Consider the following 19,292-nt stretch of genomic DNA (forward strand, 5'->3'; position numbering starts at 1 on the left):
CTTAGAGTGACATAAGTTGAGAGCTTAGGTCCATTGTTTCAAGCTGGGTAATTGCTTAACTTACTTTACTGTCAGTTTATCACCTTTAAGATGTAAGCAATACCTCAACAGAGTGGTTGTGACCAGTAAATAATATATAAACCTCTGGCATGCTGTCTAGCACTTGGCATCACCATTTACTGTTCCATATACTTCTCAAAGGAAATTTCAGTGATCTTCTGATATGCCAGGTAAACCATCTGGATTGTCATGGATTGGAGTGTAGGACATATTTCATACCATTGTGGCATGGATTAAGGAATAGGCTTTGTTGGGAAAGTAATGTTTTATGGGGAGAAGAAGTAAGGCTGGAATTTCCCCTCTTCTTATTTCACATAGAGGGTGCCTGGGTTTTAGCAGTCTGCTCAATAGAAAGCATAGATGTTTATTCCACTGAAAGTTTGCTATCTTCTGTTATTCTCCCTTGTCAAAGAAGTAGTAGGTCAACCTCATCAGTGAGGAGTCACCCAAACTGCTTGAGAACTGGAGAGTGTAGTTGTGGGTGCTTGCAATCATCTGAGAAATGCATTGGTCTAGCATGTGGAGACCTGGGGCGGAGGGAAGTTGGATCTACCCTGCAGAGGGAAGAAGCCATGGTCCTTTTAGAAGCTGAGTGTGCTCACAGGCTGTCATGCTGGGAGAAGGGGGGAGTGGGCACCCGGAGTGACTCCTGACATTGTTTTCAGACTGTTCTGCTTGTGTCACAGAACACATTATTATTATTATTGCCCAGTTATTTGTTTCTCAACAAATAAGTATCAAATTGAAAGTGAAATGTGTTGTTTAATTTCTACGCTGTTTAAGCAAGCTGATGTCACAATAGCTAACTGAAGAATGCATTTCAAGAGTCCTTGGGTCAGTGTTGCTCCCAATGAAAATTGCCTCGATTTGCTCAGGCTCAGCTCAGCTTCCCAAATAATTACCGATTTGTATATGTGCTCAGTATGGGCACTTACTCTAGAAATTAAAAGGTAAGATGAAGTCCATATCCTCAGGGAGTTGAGTGCCTAAGATGGTAAAATAGAAGTGGAAGAATCTCTTAACAATTGGAATACGACAATAAAAATGTCGTAAGAGACGTTACCAAAAGGCTGAGGGTAGAGAATGAGAAAAGTTTCTCAAAGATAGCCAGTATCATATCTTAATCAACCTAATTTTGCTATTTGGGAAGAATTTCAAACATATGGATAACTCCTGCATTTTCTAGTCTCTGGATGGGACAGTAGGGAGGAGAGTGGTTATAAAAAATGATTAGCTAGGTAGCATACCAAGTTTAGATACTAGCAAAGATTTCATTTTAATTTGGGAATTGTGACTTATAGTAGTTTTTGTTAAGTTGTAATTCAGAATATTACATTTTAGTGCTATAAATTTCCTAACAAAATGGCAAGGACTAATTCTAAGATGGGAGAAAAATTAACGAGCGGTCATCTGTCAACAATTTCTAATGGCTGTTAAAGTTTGTTTTTAATGTTTAAGTGCCAAGGAGGGCAGATGGAAATTGTATTAATCACTGCACGCTTAGCATGCAGTTTGCCAGGAAATAAAAGGATAGCATAGAGCTTTGGGGAACAGAATACTTTTGGTATATATGCTATGCTTTTGAGGTTTAAGAATATTAGAGGTCAGGTTTAGTAGTCCTATCTATGGTCCTTCCATGAAAGCAGAAAGAACACTTTTATTTTTTTTTTTTTTAATATTTAATTTATTTATTTGACAGAGAGATCACAAGTAGGCAGAAAGGTGGGCAGAGAGAGAAGAAGGAAAGCAGGATCCCTGCTGAGCAGAGAGCCCAATGTGGGGCCTGATCCCAGGACCCCGGGATCATGACCCGAGCTGAAGGCAGAGGCTTTAATCCACTGAGCCACCCAGGTCCCCCAGAAAGAACACTTTTAAAATGCATTCCTTGAAGGATTCTTTTCATTTTAAAGCAAACATTTGCTATTCATCAGTTCTTGATTCAGTTTTATGGAGTCTCGTGAGAATTTTTTAGGAAAATTGTGATTGTCAGAGGAGGTGCTTCTAAGGTATTCTTGCTGTGTGCAGTGTCACGGTAAGAGCACAGGGTAGTATCCTGGGGGACACAGAGTTCTTGCCCTAACTTCACCGTCATTGGCCCTGTGAGCTTGAAATCCTCTTCTGTGTGTATACACCTGTTCTGTTATTTTAGTTCTTTGATAAGGGTTTAAATCCTAAGAGAGATTCTCTTTCTGTTATTTAGCGTATAGATGCATGAGTTTGTGTGTAATTTTTAAAATTGGTGGTTTGCTGAATAAGTAGTATTATATGGCCTGTGTTTGTTAGACTTTCACGGTGAATGAATTTTCAGAAAGTCTGCTTTAGATTACACTAACCAGATTGCCAAGTAATTTGTTAATATTGTAGGTACTGGAGCCAACTATAGAATTCTCAATTAAACCTGTAACTAAATTTTGTCGAGTGTTACTTTGATGCTATTTTATTTTGTTCAAACAAATTCCAAATTCTTGCTGAGTCTCTGCTATCACTTGTGAGGAAGATGGTAGAGGTGAAAACCATTCAGGTGCTCCCCCAAGTAGAAGTGTTATGGTCATCCTGCCTTAAAGTAGTGCATAGATGCTGACCAGTCTTTTTACTTCCTTCATTACCACCATTTCTGCCTCCTTAATTCTGTTAACTGGATGGCCTTGTATACAAGTTAGCTTTTGTTTTGAATACTACTGGGTTTTTTTGTATACAGCTTATAATATTTCTAAGTTATAGAAGAATTTCAAAAGTTGTAGGATACAACAGAAATTCATATAGCCAATTTGGACACAAGTTAGAAATGAAATCCATACTGTCATTTTTGAAGTCTAGAAGAGGGGAAAAGTGTGTCTCAGGCCCTGTTTCTCTAAATTGCCTCCAGCTGCCTGCTTCCTAATACAGAAATATTTATTAAAAGTGGCAGGTTAAAAATTGGATTCCTAGGGCAAAATATGACTGGTTCCATAATTTTGTTAAAGAACAGGAAGCATCTGAGATTTCACATCTGTGGTGGCTTCCCCCCCCTTTTTTTAATTTATTTGGGGTTTTTGGGGAGTGGGATATGGTGTGGAGCAAATAATTCATATTTCCTGGCTAGCAAAACAAAATAGTAAACAGCTTGGACAATTTCAGTGAACTAAAGAAGATTTCCTCAGGTAGTGAAAGAGAAATAAGAAACTAATCTTTATGTGTTCCAGCAGGATAAATATGTTCAAAAAGGTAGATGAAAGCATTTAAGATAGTAAATAAGACAAAGACAGTGATGGCTTTGGCTGGCCATGAAGGTCAGGGATGAGGTTTGAGGTAAGGAAATAAGCAAAAATCTTATCTACACTAATTGGAGGCAATGACAGATTTAAAGAATTGTTAGACTGAAGTGCTATGAAGAGGCTTTTTAAAATAAAGGAAAATTTTGTTAATTCTGACATTGTTGAGGAAGGCAAATATATTGAAGGAAAAAAAAACAACACCACTGTTTGAGGTTTTGGTAGAAGAACTTGTATGTGAAGAGTAAGAGAAGGAATTGAGGAAACTAGAAACTGTATTGGAGATATATCAGAAACTTATTTTTCTGAAAGCATTCAGTAGTTAAGGTGGCAGGCACACACTCTCAGAAGAGTTTATTAGGGTAAGAGCATCTTCTGGAAAGTATCCCAGATTAAGCCTGTGGATTCAGGAAAGTAGGTATCCAGAAGGGGAGGAATCTATTAATCAAAAGCTGTATGGAATGCTTGTGCCTTGTGATCCCATAAGCAGAAGGAGGGAAGTCCACACAAAGCTGAGATCACTATATATCTATGTAGTTTTTGGTCTGGTGGGGAAAAAAAGAGCAATTTTCAGTTGTCTGCTTTCCTGTTTATGTTGACTTGTTAAGGTGATTTTTAAAAGAATCAGAATATTTTGTAATAAGTATGTTGTCATATTTCTTAATATATTATAATATTCATTAACCATTTTCATCACTTTATACATTAGAAATGCAGTTCACAGACTATAAAGAAGATAGTAGTCCCTGGTCTTATTGACCATACAGAATAGAGAGAGATTAACATTTACTTATGGTTTGTGTCTTAATGTAATCAGAAGGACTAATCTAGCTTTGAAATGTGAAGAACTTTGAAAGGATATATGAGCTTTCATCTATAGGATTTTGTGTTTGAAATAAACATACATTATTTATAAAATATAAAAAATGGGGAAGGATTTCTAGAATGGGTCTTTAGGCTGTCTTTTAGATATAATTAATGAAGTGTCAATCTCATACAATACTTGTATGAGACAAGTATCATACACAGATAAATATTATTTACAGCTGTGATTCTTATCAGAAAGGCATTAGGGTTAGGGCCTTGTAATTTAAATCACATGTTCAGTATCTAACATTTATATTTGGATGTGAAAACAGTTACTTTAAAAACCAGTACAAATACTTTATCAGAAATTAGAATCTGAAAGAAATGTTTCTTAGTGGGCTATGAACTGGAAAGTTGGAAAAAGTATAAGTTTCTTAGAATAGCAATTTTCAAACATTCTTTTAAAGTTGATAGAAATGTAAAAGACACATAGTGAGTCAAATTATGATGCTGTAACCTAAGACAGTTTGAACAAAAATCAACTAAGCATTGTAGAGTGTGAACAACAAAGTCAAGTGCCCTTTGATTTAAATTGTGCACTCTTGAACAAATTGCTGAATTTATCTAAGCTTTGGTTTTCTAATTAAAAAATTATCAGGGACCAGATTGGACTTGTAGTTGTTATGAGCAGTAAATGAAGTAATGCTTTATTCCACTGAGAATTTATTCACTAATTCTTCTTTCAAGAAATAACATACTGAATGTTTCCTGTGTGCCAACCTCTCTGTGATGCCTTGGGGACACGAATTTTAATACAAATGGTCTTAACCCTCGTGGAGATTATAGTCTATTAGGCAAAAGAAAACAGGAACACGAATGATGACTATGTCTTACTGTAATGGGGGCAAGAGTACATACAAAGTCCATTAACAGGCCTCTTTAACACATTCCACTGCAGAGGTGGTGTGTATTGGGGCTTGGGTAGAAGGGCACTAGCTCTCAGTCATTCTCTCCAACTCTTTCATTTTCTATTTTTATCATTATGACCAAATTTATGCATATTACCAAGGTTTATTGTAGCTTGCCTTCTATTAAACTTTAAACAGTGATATTGGTAAATGTGGCCTTTTTGGAAAAAGAAAAATCCTATGAGGTTGATTAGACCGCTTTATAAGATTATTTCCATAATTTATAATTTATAAGCACTTGCATTTCATATTCTCTTAGGTGATCTGCATTTGAAGGTCTCTTGTGTTCTTCTTGCCCCTTGCACGGCCCACCCCAGTCCCCCTGCTTCAGCCACCGTGTAATTATAGGACTACCACTTTGTCTTACCGTTACATTTCGTGCAGGATCTCTGAAAAGAGAAACTGTTGCTATAACAACATTTTATCTATTTTTATTTATGTATTTTTAAAAGATTTTATTTATTTATTTATTTGAGAGAGAGCGAGAGCGAGCGAGCACACAAGTAGGGGGAAGAGAAGAAGAAGAGGAAGAGGGAGACAATCTCTAGCAGACTCTGCACTGAGCACAGAGCCAGATGCAGGGCTGAATCCCACAACCCGGAGATCACGAGCTGAGCGGAAATCAGGGATGCTCAACCAACTGAGCTACCCACATACCTCTGGAACAACACTTTAAACAGAAGTCCAGTTATATTCTAGGTGGCTCTTTATTTTTAATTTTAGTAAAATACTTAAAGTGTAGAATGTATCACCACCTGAACCTCGAAGTATAGAGTTCAGCAGAGTTAAGCACCTTGCTCTAGTTGGACAACCAGTCTCCAGACCTTTTCCCTTCTTGCAAAATGGAATCTCTCCACCCTTTAGGTGGCTCTTAATTTTAACATACTAGTTTGTGCAAAGATTTCACAAACATACCTTTTCTACTTACTGGTGGTGGTAGTTTTCTTTCTTTTTTCTCTCTAGCTTTGTTGAGAAATAATTGATAAGTAAGACAGTATGTAAAGTATAGGATGTGATTTTGTTTGTAAGGACAGTGTGAAATGACCACCAAGATTGAGATAATGCATCCATCACCTCACAGTTAACTTTTTTGTGTCTGTGATGTTGCTTGCAATGTACTCTCAGCAAATTTCAAGTTTATGGTACAGTATTATTAACTACAGTCACTGTGCTATACATGAGATCCTCAGCTTATTCATCTTATAATGGAAAATTTGTACCCTGTTACTTACATCTCACAGTTTCTCCCTCTTCCCAGCCCTTGGCAACTACCATTCTATGTTTCTATGAAATTAGCCCCCTCCTTTTCTCTTTAAATATATCACATGTGATACTGTATGCGTCCGTCTCTGTCTGACTTATTCCACTTAACATAATGCCCTCCAGGTTCATCCATATTGTCACCAAATGACAGGTTTCCATTCTTTCTCACGGCTCAGAATATGCCATGGTATTTATATACCACGTTTTCTTAATTTATCCTTTGAGAGTTACTTAAGATTGTTTTCATGTCTTGGCTATTGTGAGTAATGCTGCAGTGAATATGGAAATGCAGATATCTCCTTTAGAAACTGCTTTTGGTTTCTTTAGATATATACACTGGAGTGAGTGGTATTGTTGGATCATATGGTACTTTTAATTTTTAATTTTTTGAGGAACTTCCATTCTGTTCTCCACTGTTGCTGGGCCAGTTCACATTCCCACCAACATTGCACAAGGGTTCCCTGTCCTCCACACCCTCCACAACACTTGTTACCTTTGGTTTTCTTGATGATAACTCTCTTAATAAGTGTGAAGTGCTGTCTCACTGTGGTCTTGATTTATTTCTCTGATGATTAAAATTCCTAGAAAAAAGCACAGAGAAAAAGCTCCTTGACTTTGGTCTTGGCAGTGATCTTTTGAATAAGACCCTGTCAGAACAGGCAACAAAAGCTGAAATAAATAGACTATCTTAGATTGAAAAGCTTCTGTACAGCAAAGGAAACAAAAAGGCAGCCCGTGGAATGGGAGAAAATATTAACAAACCATATATTGAATAAGGGATTTCTGAGCTATATATAGGAAACTCCAATGCAAAAAACCCCAAATAATCCAATTAAAAAATGGACAAAGGACCTGAATAGACTCTTTTTTTTTTCTATATGTGCTGCTGAAGTGAGCATAATAGACTCTTTTCCAAAGAAGAGGTACAAATAAATGGTCAATAGGTACAAGAAAAGGTGCTCATCATCCCTAATCATCAAGGAGGTTTCTTTCTTTTTTTTTTTTTTTATAATTTTTAATTTTTTTATTAACATATAATGTATTAGTAGCCCCAGGGGTACAGGTCTGTGAATTGCCAGGTTTACACACTTCACAGAAAGAAGTTTTTTTCTTAAGAAAAGATTTTGTAGTTGGCTTTCAAATAAAATGTCAAGTAGTGCATCCTTCATTAATACTGTAAAATACTATAATTATCATAGTTCGGGAACTTTAGGATGGTGAAGGAATTATGCTTACCTAGCATATGTTTGTTTTGTTTTTTAAATCTTGAGTTCTAGGGTATGGTGATTTAGGCAGTGGAAATGAAGAATCCTGCATCGGGCTCTCTCCTCAGTGGGGGAAAATGCTTACAATGAAATAGGTTGTAACAGGTAATCTGAAAGGTCTTCAATAGGGTTGACAATTCTTTATTTAGTTGGTTTCCTTTACATTTATTTATTTATCATATATTTATTTCAGAGGGGGTGAGTGTACTCACGTGTGCTCATCCTTGCACCTAAGGGTAGAGTGGCAGAAGAAGAGAGGTTTCAAGCAGACTCCTGCTGAGCACAGGAGACCAGCATGGGACTAGATCTCAGGACCCTGAGATCATGACCTGAGCCAAAACCAAGAGGCAGGTTTCTGACTGAGCCACCCAGGCTCCCCAGTCTCTTTCACTTAAGATACCGTTTCTTTTGTAAACCATTAATTATTCTGTGATACATATGGGGACTACTTTAAGGAAACATAAACCTCTCATTTCTTTAGACTGTCTTTTCTTTTAATTCTGACTTTCATCTCCTTATGGTTCTGTTTTCCTTTTTTATTTTTGCAGCGATATACTTATTGTACCCTCTAGGACGTATAGTAGTAATGCTTATATTAAAGTAGGTTTTTTTTTCCATTGATTATATTTTGAATCTTCTTGTAGCCCGTGTTAGCACAGACCTTCTGCTACGAACCATTGCTTTTAGCCACAGTTCTTGTTCTTTTATTGTCCAAGTTATTTGTGGCAGCCTCCTACAGCTATTGCAAGACCTTGAAAATAACTTAATGCTTCATCACTTTTGTATTCTCTGATATTTTCCTTTTAGCACTTTATTCTGAAGACTAACATACATTTTGTGCAAGAAGTGCAGATGAAAATGAAAACTGCATTTTTCTGCCATTGTTTTACATCTTGTCAGGAAATCTTTCATTAAACTCTTGGCTGGCTGCAGATTTCATTCTTGTACCAATAATACAAAGTTATGTAGCCAAAATATAAACTTTGTCTTAATAATAAGATACTTGATATTTTCCATTGTTTAATGAGCAGAAATTTGAAGTACTAATGAGCACTTCCCCCTTATCCCAGAGCCAGTGTTGAAACTTTCAGGAAAAAATGAAATCTGCATTTTAAAGAGTTAAATTCACTTTTGAAAAGTCTTTTTGTGGGAAGAATATTATAAGTATGGTACCAAAAAAAAAAAAAATCCAGAAAATTTCATTATTTTAAAAAATTAATTACATAAAGAGTAAAAATACATGTTTAACAAAAAACAAAGCAAAGCAAAACAACAAAATATTCTTATGTATGTCAAAAGTCTAAACATAAACAAAACAGTGGGAGAAAATATTGACACATTTTTAACAAATGAAAAGATTTCACAAATTAATAAGTAAAATGCCAGGAATTCATTAAAAATGCTGGTAAAGAATATACATGTTCATAGGGAGAAAAATGCCTTTGAAAAGATGTTTTGCTATGCTTAAAACAATACAAGTCAAATTAAAACCTCCCTGAGACATTATTTTTTCACCTGACAGACATAAATATTATCTATTTTTTGATGTGGAGAATCACTCTCAAATTCTGTTGGGAATATTAAATTTTGTATAACTTCTCAGGAGGGTTATTTGGAAATATCTTTTGATATTTAAATGCACATAATTTTTGACTGAGTGCTTTAGCTTTTAGAAATTTATCCTGAGTAACTAGATGCACATTTATATGAAGCTCTGTATACAAGGCCCCTGATGGCAGGGATAGCTCTTTTAGTATCTTGGTTTCTTCATATATATTTGAATGCCTGTTTCTGGAAAGGATATAGAAAAAGCTATTAACACTGTTTCTTTCTTGGGAGGTAAACATGTGGTGGAAGAAGACATGAATGGGAACTTTGTAACATGAATAAGACATGAATTCATAGGACATGAATATCCTTTACAAAATAAATGAGCATGTATTACCTGTTAAAGTTACTATTTAAAAGAGTGACATCAAACTAAGCTAAAGCCTCTCTTAAAACATATGTGAAATCCACCATAATTAGACACCTAAAAGGTAGTAGTGGCATCGGGGTGTTTGCCACTCATTTCAAACATTTGTCCCTCAAAAGGAGATTTTCCTTAACTTCCTCTCCTCAGCCTAGACTAGCTAGGGCAGGTACCATATTACATAGAATTTATTCATCTTGTGTATTTTTTTCTAAGCGCATAATACATTTATGATTTAATACTTAATATTTTCCACTGGTTTAAGTCTTTTTTTTACCAATACAGTTAGGTTCTGGGAGGCTTTCCCTTTCCTTGCTGGGGGTCTCAGTATGCTCTACGGTGTCTTGTACACAGATGACACTCTAGTGCATATTTGAATGACTGAAGAATAATTTCCGAGTATTAGAGCAAAGCCACAACCTATCAATAAAATAAGATAAACGTGTCTTCTCACCCATGTTGGAATTTCTGTTCTTCCTTTCTATGGCTTCCCTCAGACAAGCAAACTCTCCAAAAAAAAATTTTTTTTTTCTTTTTTCTTTTTTTGATAGGGAGAGATCACAACTCCCTTTTAGAATCCATGATAAACTGGGGGCCTGGGTGGCTCAGTCAGTTTAAGTGACTGCCTTCAGCTCAGGTCATGATGCCAGCGTCCTGGGATTGAGTCTTGTGTCGCGCTTCCTGCTTAGTGGGCAGTCTGCTTCTCCCTCTGCCCTTTACCCCATTCATACTCTCATTCTCTCTCGCTCGCTCGTTGACTTGCTCTCAAATAAATAAAATCTTAAAAAAAAAAAAAAAGAATCCATAACAATCCATAAAGATGCAAAACCCCCACATTTTGTGACATGATTTCAGTAGTTTCATGGTTTTCCGTAGAGCTCTTGATGTGGACCTGGATCATTTCAAGGTTCCACTCTGTAGGGTTTGTTTTCTGGCTGACCACTTTTCTGTTCTGATAGTATTTGGTATTTTTGCTTTGTGACTTTTTCTCTTGTTCCTGGGACCAAGCATTTGTATTTTATTATGAAAAATTTCTAACATAAGAAAGGTTGAAAGAAGTGTACTTTTGGACACCAGAATATCCACCACTCATATTCTACAGTTAACCTTTTACCATGTAATTCTCCATCTATCCATTCGTCACCCTTTTAAGTGTGTAATGCATTTCAGAATAAGTTGCCAACATCATTATACTTTCTTCCATATGCTTGAGCTTGCCTGTCATTTGTTAAAGTTCAGTATTTGTTTACAGGACTCTTTTGAAGTTTCCAGATAAACATTTTCCTATTCTGAAAATTTAAGTTTGCCCTTGGAATTAGAGCTATTTCTAAAATGTGCTCTGTGTTATAGCTGCAAGGTAGCTTTATTTATCTTGAATGTCCATTTGTCACTTTATCACATAGCTTCTAGTGCCTCAACATTCTCAGCATAGCATAGTTATAGTAATAGAAGAAATTTTAAAGGTTACTTATACTGTTTATCTTGTTTAGATTTAAGCCCCTTTAGCACTGGGGGTACTACTAGTTAAAAAATCTAATAACTTGATTTCTGGATAGTATTTTTGGTGCTGCTTATTAGCCAGTGAAGAGTAAATACATTTAATTTTGGAAAGTGTATTTAAGAGTTAAATTGCTGATCTAAAGCAGCCATTTAACTAATCATCTTTGTTTTTTGTACATTTTCATACAGAAAAAAGAACCTTCGAAATCCAATGTCAAGAAAAAAGTGACCAAGGTTGCAGAAGCCAAAAAAGTAATGAAGAGAAATTTTAAAGTGAATAAGAAGATAACATTTACTGATGAAGGGGAGGTAAGATTCTTAAATGCTTAATTTCTGAGGTACCATCCAAGAAAAGAGTGACTCTCTTCTGACTTAGATTCATTAATGAGAAAAAGAAACTGTTTCTTTAAAGCATGCGAGGCACTTCCTGTCCATGTTGTCTTGGGCTGTACGTCTGTAGGCAGGAATGTCTAATGAGCAGTCAGCTGCCATAGTTCAGGGTGCTAACAACACAAAGTTGGTTTTGAACTTTCTAAATTCCATTCTTACAGAGTAGACTTTCCCATCAGGGTATCCGTCAACATGTTCTGTGGCAACAAATGCAAGAATAGTAACACAACTACTTGCCACAGTTTTTTCTGGACTCTAAAAAAATCTCTGCTTTGCTGTTCCTCAATTTCCACGCTGTATTGGGTTGTTTCTTACTGGGATGGCTTGAGACCGCGTTTTCTGCTTCACATAGGTGCCTGGCTCTCATGTCACCGAGATCTTGGTGTTAGCATAAATACATACCTGCAGAGTAGGGAAGGGAACATACCCACTCGCAGATGGCACAGTGTTCTCTCTGTTTTTAAAGAGGAGAGAGGTCTGGAAAGTCCGGTGGCTTACCTAAGGAGTAATGGTGGTCAGTGGTCAGAGTGGGTCTTCAGAGTGGCTCTTCTTGGTTTTCAGTCTCTTCAACCTACAGGTTCTCCTGTGCATTCTGGTAGAGCAAATACCCACTGTCCCACTGTCCTCTCATTCTCCTTGCCTTGTCTTTTATTTATTTTCTTCCTGGAACTTACGGGAACTTTACATTCTCTATTTACGTGATTATTGTCCTTTTCTTCCATTCTATTGGAATGAGGGCAGCTACTCGAGGGAAGGGATCTGTCCACTTTGCTTACTACCCTGTCCCCAGCACCGAGAACGGGGCCTGACATCCAATAAACCCATGAGCTTATTGAATGAATGGACTATTTTCTAATAGCCCAATAAAATAACAGTTTTTAAGATACTGGTTGTAATATGTTGCATAAGACGTTTCCTCAGCGTTAATACAAATGCAGCCTAAGCAGTCTGTATCCAGTGGGGTGTGTTTCCTCTTAACTGTGAGGTAACAGACATTTGGATGTTATTTTGGGGAAGGGAGGCCAGATTTGCACTAAGAATATGGAGTAAAGTGATGTATAAATCATACGAAGAAAGAGTGCAATTTAAAGTTGTTGGAAGTTGTAGAGGAAGCTTACAGAATTGATAAGTATTGGATCTTTATGAAATTACTGAAAAGAGGTCAGCACCTGAAGCAGGCTCAGCCAGAATATAGTTGTATTACTTCAGATGCTTACTGTAAAGTAAGTTTAGTGCTCTTAGTATAATGAGGCTCCGCACTGTGCTTGTCAGTTCAACTGCACAGATTATGCCAGTTTGCTCCAAGATAAATTCTTAACTGTATAATGTTTCCCTGAAGACTTACTGCTGATAGGACCCCTGTATGGCTGTGGGCCACACTGAAATTTGTGCTCTAAAAGTTTGAAAGAACTTTTCATTCAGCCCAGAGGCATGAACTTTTTTCATGTGGTTATAAAAAAGGACTGAAGAGTTGGAGCAGTGGATGGGTTTCTTCCTGTCACACCTGCCCCCTCCCACTGTGTCTCCAGTGTCTGTGGCCACCGGCATGGCCACTCATGCGGTGACACGTGTGACCCCCATTCATTGCCAAAAGTTGAGATGCTGTGGGAATCCCATCTTGAAGACTGGATGGTGACAGGAGTGAGAGAAGGTGAAGAGAGAATGTGTGTGCCTACAACTTCACTTTGCTTGCAGTTTAGTGGCCTTTCAAAACAATGGCAGCTATTGAAATCCTCTGGCAGCTAGTTAATAGTTGAAAACAAGAGAATAGGTTTAGTCTAAATTGTCTTATGTTTTACAGTGTTAGACCTGGAAATGAGAGAGTCAAACAGACCTTTTTAAAAAATGGTCAGAAAAGGACACAGATGCCCAGAAATGAAGTATTTATTCAGGATTATGCAGCAGGGCTAGCAAAAAAGCTGGAACATTAAACCAGGTCCCCTGACTCCAGATCAGTGCCCCGACTTCTGTGTTACCTTGTTCCTAACCATGAACTGTATGTGTCAATTGTGTAGATTTGAGCCAGCCTGAAATCCAAGCTAATTTTCCTTTATGCCTAGATATTTTAGTCTTTAGGTGTAGTACAGGCTGATACAGTATTTATTGATCAGTTTTGAGCATTTGATATGTGCCATATACTGTGCTGGGCCTCGAGGATACAAGCACAAAGGTAGTCAGCTATCCTCGAGGAGATTAGATTAATTCTAGGCGGAAACCCAGGAAAGTCAAGCCACAGTATGGGGAGAGAAGGCTTGGAGGTGCCAGGGGAGCCAGCGAGCCTGCTTGGGTCCAGCTGGCTCCTGCTCTGCTCATGTTGGGGACGGAGCCGGCAGAGTATAGCCCATGAAGAGCACTGAGATGCTGCTGAAGCAGCTAGCTTCTCCTCCAAACTATTTCTTGACATTTTCCTTTAATCCTACTGTCACTGGATTGTGGCAGCATTACTTTATCCTGACTAGGACGGTTTTTTCAGAGATTTGCTCATTTTAATGATAAAGTTTGTTCGAAAGCTTAAGAAATATGGGTTCTAAGGCAGAAAGTGGGGGAAAGTGCACCATTTCAAAATCATTATTCAAAGGGAAATGGTTTTCTGTGGATGTTCCCTGTCCCCCGCCCCATACTTACTGTTTTCCTGTCCACAGTTAGTTCAGCAGTGGCCACAGATGCAGAAATCTGTCTCAAAGGACACCGAGGACGAGGACAGCACTGGTGGCATCAACTTAGATAAAGCCAAGGAAAGGCTACAAGAAGAGGACAAATTTGACAAAGAAGAATATAGGAAGAAGATCAAGGCAAAGCATCGGGTGAGCTTTCCATCTTAAATTAATGCTGAATGACATTTTATATGTCCCTAAATGCTCATTACATGTTCATCAATAACCACATTCTTTCCTCCTTGACTTCTTGAACACTTCTGTCTCTGTGGGTATTTTTCATTTTATTAGTCTCTTCTTGCTTTTGCTGGTGGAGGCTTGTTTACTGACTGGTTTCTGAGAACATTGCCCAAATCTGCTTTTGGTTGAGGTAACCCAAATAATATTCATGGTTTTTTTTTTTTTTTTAAGTTTTGATTTTGAAATTAATGTAGTTTTACATGTAGTTGTAAGAAGTACAACTCTGTACTACTGTATATTCTCTGTATTACTTTCTCATCCTGGGTGCTTGATTTCTGCAGTTTTTGCCATTTCAGGAATGGTGGATAAATGAAGCAGTGGAATGTGTATGTAGCCTTTTGGGATTTGCTTTTTATTCTCATGTAATTCTGTGGAGATTCACCCAGGTTGTTGTGTGTCTGAGCGCTTGGCACAGACGTACCGCAGGTTCTTCACTATTTTCCTGTTATTTCCAGCTTTAGCTTAATAGTTGAATTTCTTTCCATAGCAATTAGTTGATAATGCATGGGAGATTTATTTAGTGTATTTAAAAAAAAAAAAAAAAGAAAGAAAAGAAGAAGCCTTCTAAGAGGGAGTGCTTCTGAATAAGCATGTGCACAGTTTTCTGTTATCCTTGAACTAGGCTACTCCATTCCAGTCTTTTTATACTACTCAGTTCCCATAAAAGTAGACATATCACTAGATAAATGATTCAATTAATGAAATAAGGCAGATTTACATTTTTTTTTAAAGATTTTATTTATTTGACAGAGATCACAAGTAGGCAGAGAGAGAGGAAGGGAAGCAGACTCCCTGCTGAGCAGAGAGCCCGATGCGGGCCTCGATCCCAGCACCCCGGGACCATGACCCGAGCCGAAGGCAGAGGCTTAACCCACTGAGCCACCCAGGGGCCCCCAGATTTACATTTTTAAAGACGTTTCTATAGCATGCCTTTGAGACAATGAATGATTTCAGGGAACATAGTCTCATGCCCAAGAACATAGTCTCATGCCCACTGCTTTAATGTGAGGTTCTGGGTTAAGAAACTTGTAAGCCTTTGGATGTGGACATTATTAACTATGTCCTGAGAAGGATTCTTGTGGTTTTTGACTCCTCTTTGACCTTGGAACCATTCAGTGGCTCAGACAACTTTTGTAGAGCAGCAGTTCTCATTTTTTCAAGGTTCAATGCAGCTTCGCAGTAGCATTTGATGAATAAGAAAAAGTAGACATTGAAGATGGCTGCCAGGGTGGGAATGACTGGTGAGAAAATCCTTTTAGAAATGCAGGGAACAAAAACCTCAAATATAGTGTTTACAGCTCAGAGTGTTATTTAGACAACTAAACATTTCATGCGTTGCTGGTTTTTTTTTTTTAATAATTTTTTAAATTTTTTAATAAATATATAATGTATTATTAGCCCCAGTGGTACAGGTCTGTGAATCGCCAGGTTTACAGATGTCATAGCACTCACCATAGCACACACCCTCCCCCATGTCCATAACACAACCACCCTCTCCCTACCCCCTTACCCCCAGCAACCCTCAGTTTGTTTTGTGAGATTAAGAGTCTCTTATGGTTTGTCTTCCTCCTGATCCCATCTTGTTTCATTTATTCTTTTCCTAGCCCCCAAACCCCCCACATTGCATCTCCACTTCCTCAAATCAGGGAGATTATATGATAGTTTTCTTTCTCCGATTGACTTATTTTCATGCATTGCTGTTATTACAGTACTTTAAAATTGAAATTTGGTACTAATTTTTGTTATTAAAAATTTTAATAATATTAAAATGTCAGCAACGTGTCACATTTCAGGTTACTATCCACCTAGAGTAGTTATGCAGGGGAAGATTGAGATAAGGATATTTTATCCTTTATTTTATTTTATTTTTTTTAAAAGATTTTATTTATTTGACAGACAGAGATCTCAAGTAGGCAGACAGGCAGGCAGAAGGAGAGAGGAGGAAGCAAGCTCCCTGCTGAGCAGAGAGCCCAAAGAGGGGCTGGATCCCAGGACCCTGGGATCATGACCTGAGCTGAATGCAGAGGCTTTAACCCACTGAGCCACCCAGGCGCCCCTTATCCTTTATTTTTCAATTGTAGTCAGCAGTAAAAGCAACAGGAGGCCTTTACATGAAGTAAAGGTGTTTCCCACTGCTGCCCTTTCTTGTCTCCTTCCCCTCCCTCCCTCGTGTGTGGAAGTTACTGTATCGAGGCTATGGAATATTGTTTTTGAAACCTTCAGACTTAATTTCAAATTGACTCAGTGTACATTTATTACACACTGTGTGTGTTCGGCTCTGCCCTAGGCTGTGAGGATAGAATACGTAAAATACGTGGGTTCCTCTGTCCTTGGGAAGGTTATAATTAAACCGTAGTTAACTATGGGTATTCTGTCACTGCGCAAAAGCTTTTTATGCCTCTAATTTGTTCTACGTTAACATTTTTGAAATGAATAATACATTCATGTTCTAAAATCAAGATCATAAAAAAGCTAGTTGAGACATCTTGCTTCTGCCCATGCCTGTCATTCTTACTCAGACCTACCCCCATAGTAACTATTTTTATTAATTAATATATCCTGGGGCACCTGGGTGGCTCAGGTTCAGTTGGTTAAGCTCCAACTCTTGATCTCAGCTCAGGTCTTGATCTCAGGGGCATATGTTCAAGTCTCTCACTGGGCTGCACACTGGGCATGGAGCCTACTTTAAAAAAAAGATTACTGACACATCCTGCCATTTCTTTATGCAAATGTGAGTAAATAGAAATAAAGATCCTTATTTTCTCCCTTTGTTACAGGAAGGATAAGTATATTGTATGTACGTTGCTGTACACATTTCTATTTTCATTTATTTTTATGCTTTTAAATCATTTTCTTTGCACCATTGTTAAAAGTAGTGGATGATTTTTAAACTATTATGGTGACTGTCTTACAGCAAGGTTGAATAGAGTACTTTGGACTCACATAGTTGTTAGAGAAATCACAAGAACTTAACATACTACTGATGTTGATGTCTGTACCTCTGGAACTAAAACAGACAGATGGTCTTTTTAAACAAGCCAAAGCTGCTTATTTTGTATAAAGTAGGTATATTCTGCACAAGGTTACCTATGGCATACTTTCCATATTAGATGCTGAAAATATTATGTAGCCAGAAAAAAAGCACAAGGAAATTACTAAAATAGTCTGTTTAGCTTTAATGTATATGCCACCTGAGTCGTATGTGATTAGTTTCTTGGTATTTGTATCAGTAAAAATTATTACTTATGCATATGTAAGTATTTGTTTATTAAATTAGAGAAAATGTCACTCTTGCGCACTTTGGAATTAGTGAGTTTATGACAGTAGCGTACATATGACAGAGTATGGGTACTCATATCAGTCATGTATCAAATGCCATGGGCTGGATTCTGCCTTGAAGACATGCAGGATTTTCTTAAGCGGCAAGTTGGAACATTTGGCTTGTTGGTGGAAGGAGTGTTACACTGTAAGGAGGAGTACTTGTATTTGAATCCTGAGTCTGGCATTGCCTAGTTCAATGGGATTACCCAGTCACCAGTATGGACTGCAGTGTCGTGTTACGAAAATGAGGAAGTGGAAGTGGGAGTTCATATCCGGTGATCAAGGGATCCCCTAGCTCTGTGTGTATAGGGAAGATATGGGAATATAATAAGCCCTTTTTGTTTGGAAAGTGGAATTCTAATTGGCCATCTTTCCCTGCTGACAAAATGGTTTCCTTGCTTGATGATAAGGCCTCCTTCTTGTTCTTAATTTCCAGTGGTTACTAAAGTTTGACTTAGAAGCGAAATATATTATTAATCCTGCACGATTATTTTATCTTAATTGCTTTATCTGAACATGTTATTGGCTTTGAAATCATATCTTTTTCCTAATTGAGTATAATACTTATTCTAATGACAATTCTTAGTTCCTTTAAGCGTAAGGTTTTACCTTGGGCAAATGTAATTATGTTTCCCTTAAAATTGTCACTCATAATTTTGTTATTTCTACTGAGAAGAATTTTATGTCCCTAAAGAACACTTGAAATACTAACTTAGGATCTAGGAATAAGCTTTTACTTCATGAAGATAGAAAAAGATGAAGAAACCTTAACAAAAATTTATGAGTGAGGGATGTGTCTGAAACAATTGTACATGTAAAGAGAAAACTCTGCAGAATCTATATTTTTAAAAATATGTGTCAGTTTTAGGAGTTTTTATAAGCTTACGAATGTTCTTTCAGCATGTTTAGAATATTTCATGATTTTTTTTTTGTTTCAAAGAATAACTTATTTAATATATATGTGAATTTTGTCATAATGATTCTGTTTGAAAGGAGTTGTTTGCTCCTGCTGTTTAAACTGAAGAGCTTTGCACCATGGTTTCGAGCACACACTCTGTCTCCGTGGTGTGAGACTCAACTGCTGGCTTTTGTCCTCCATGCTGATACACCTATTCTTGACTCATATTTTCAGCTAGCGGATTCTGAAAGCAGTGTAATTTCTACTGTGACTCAAGTAAATATCTTTGTTCTCACGATGTGGAAACTGAGCAATAAGAATTTTAACTAGTTTGTGAGAAACACAAGCCATTACAGCATCGCTGGGAGTAGAATTTAGCTGCCTGCTGCTGGGGCTCAGAGCTCCGCACTCTGTGGACGTCAGGCCCTCTTCTACCTGCTATGGGTCTCTGAGTCAGCAGGGTCGCTTATCTTTGTGAGTCTTCTTTGCAGCCATAGGCGCTCCCCCCACCCTGCCCCCCAGGCCTTTCCAGCCTTCCGCAGTCCCTGGAGCTTACAGGTGGCTGGCTGTACTTAACTAGGCCTCTTACTGTTTAATGTACCAAACCTCTGAAACCACTCATCGGAAGTAAGATTATAGTAGAAGCTATAGTCTTTGCATAGAAGACCATTAGTAAGTTAGTATAGTATAAAGGCAAAACCAC

The 19,292-nt window shown here is 37.6% G+C and overlaps 1 protein-coding gene across 1 annotated transcript in view; it reads left to right on the forward strand.

Moving 5' to 3' along the window:
• DDX10 (DEAD-box helicase 10) overlaps nt 1-19,292 on the forward strand; it is a 273,486-nt gene that overhangs the window by 142,034 nt on the left and 112,160 nt on the right. The window contains exons 14-15 of the mRNA XM_032356967.1: nt 11,276-11,395; nt 14,119-14,280. Of these exons, the coding sequence (XP_032212858.1) occupies nt 11,276-11,395; nt 14,119-14,280 (282 nt within the window). The remainder of the gene's footprint in view (nt 1-11,275; nt 11,396-14,118; nt 14,281-19,292) is intronic.

Source organism: Mustela erminea, chromosome 9 (assembly GCF_009829155.1).
Source record: "Mustela erminea isolate mMusErm1 chromosome 9, mMusErm1.Pri, whole genome shotgun sequence".
Lineage (NCBI taxonomy): Eukaryota > Metazoa > Chordata > Mammalia > Carnivora > Mustelidae > Mustela > Mustela erminea.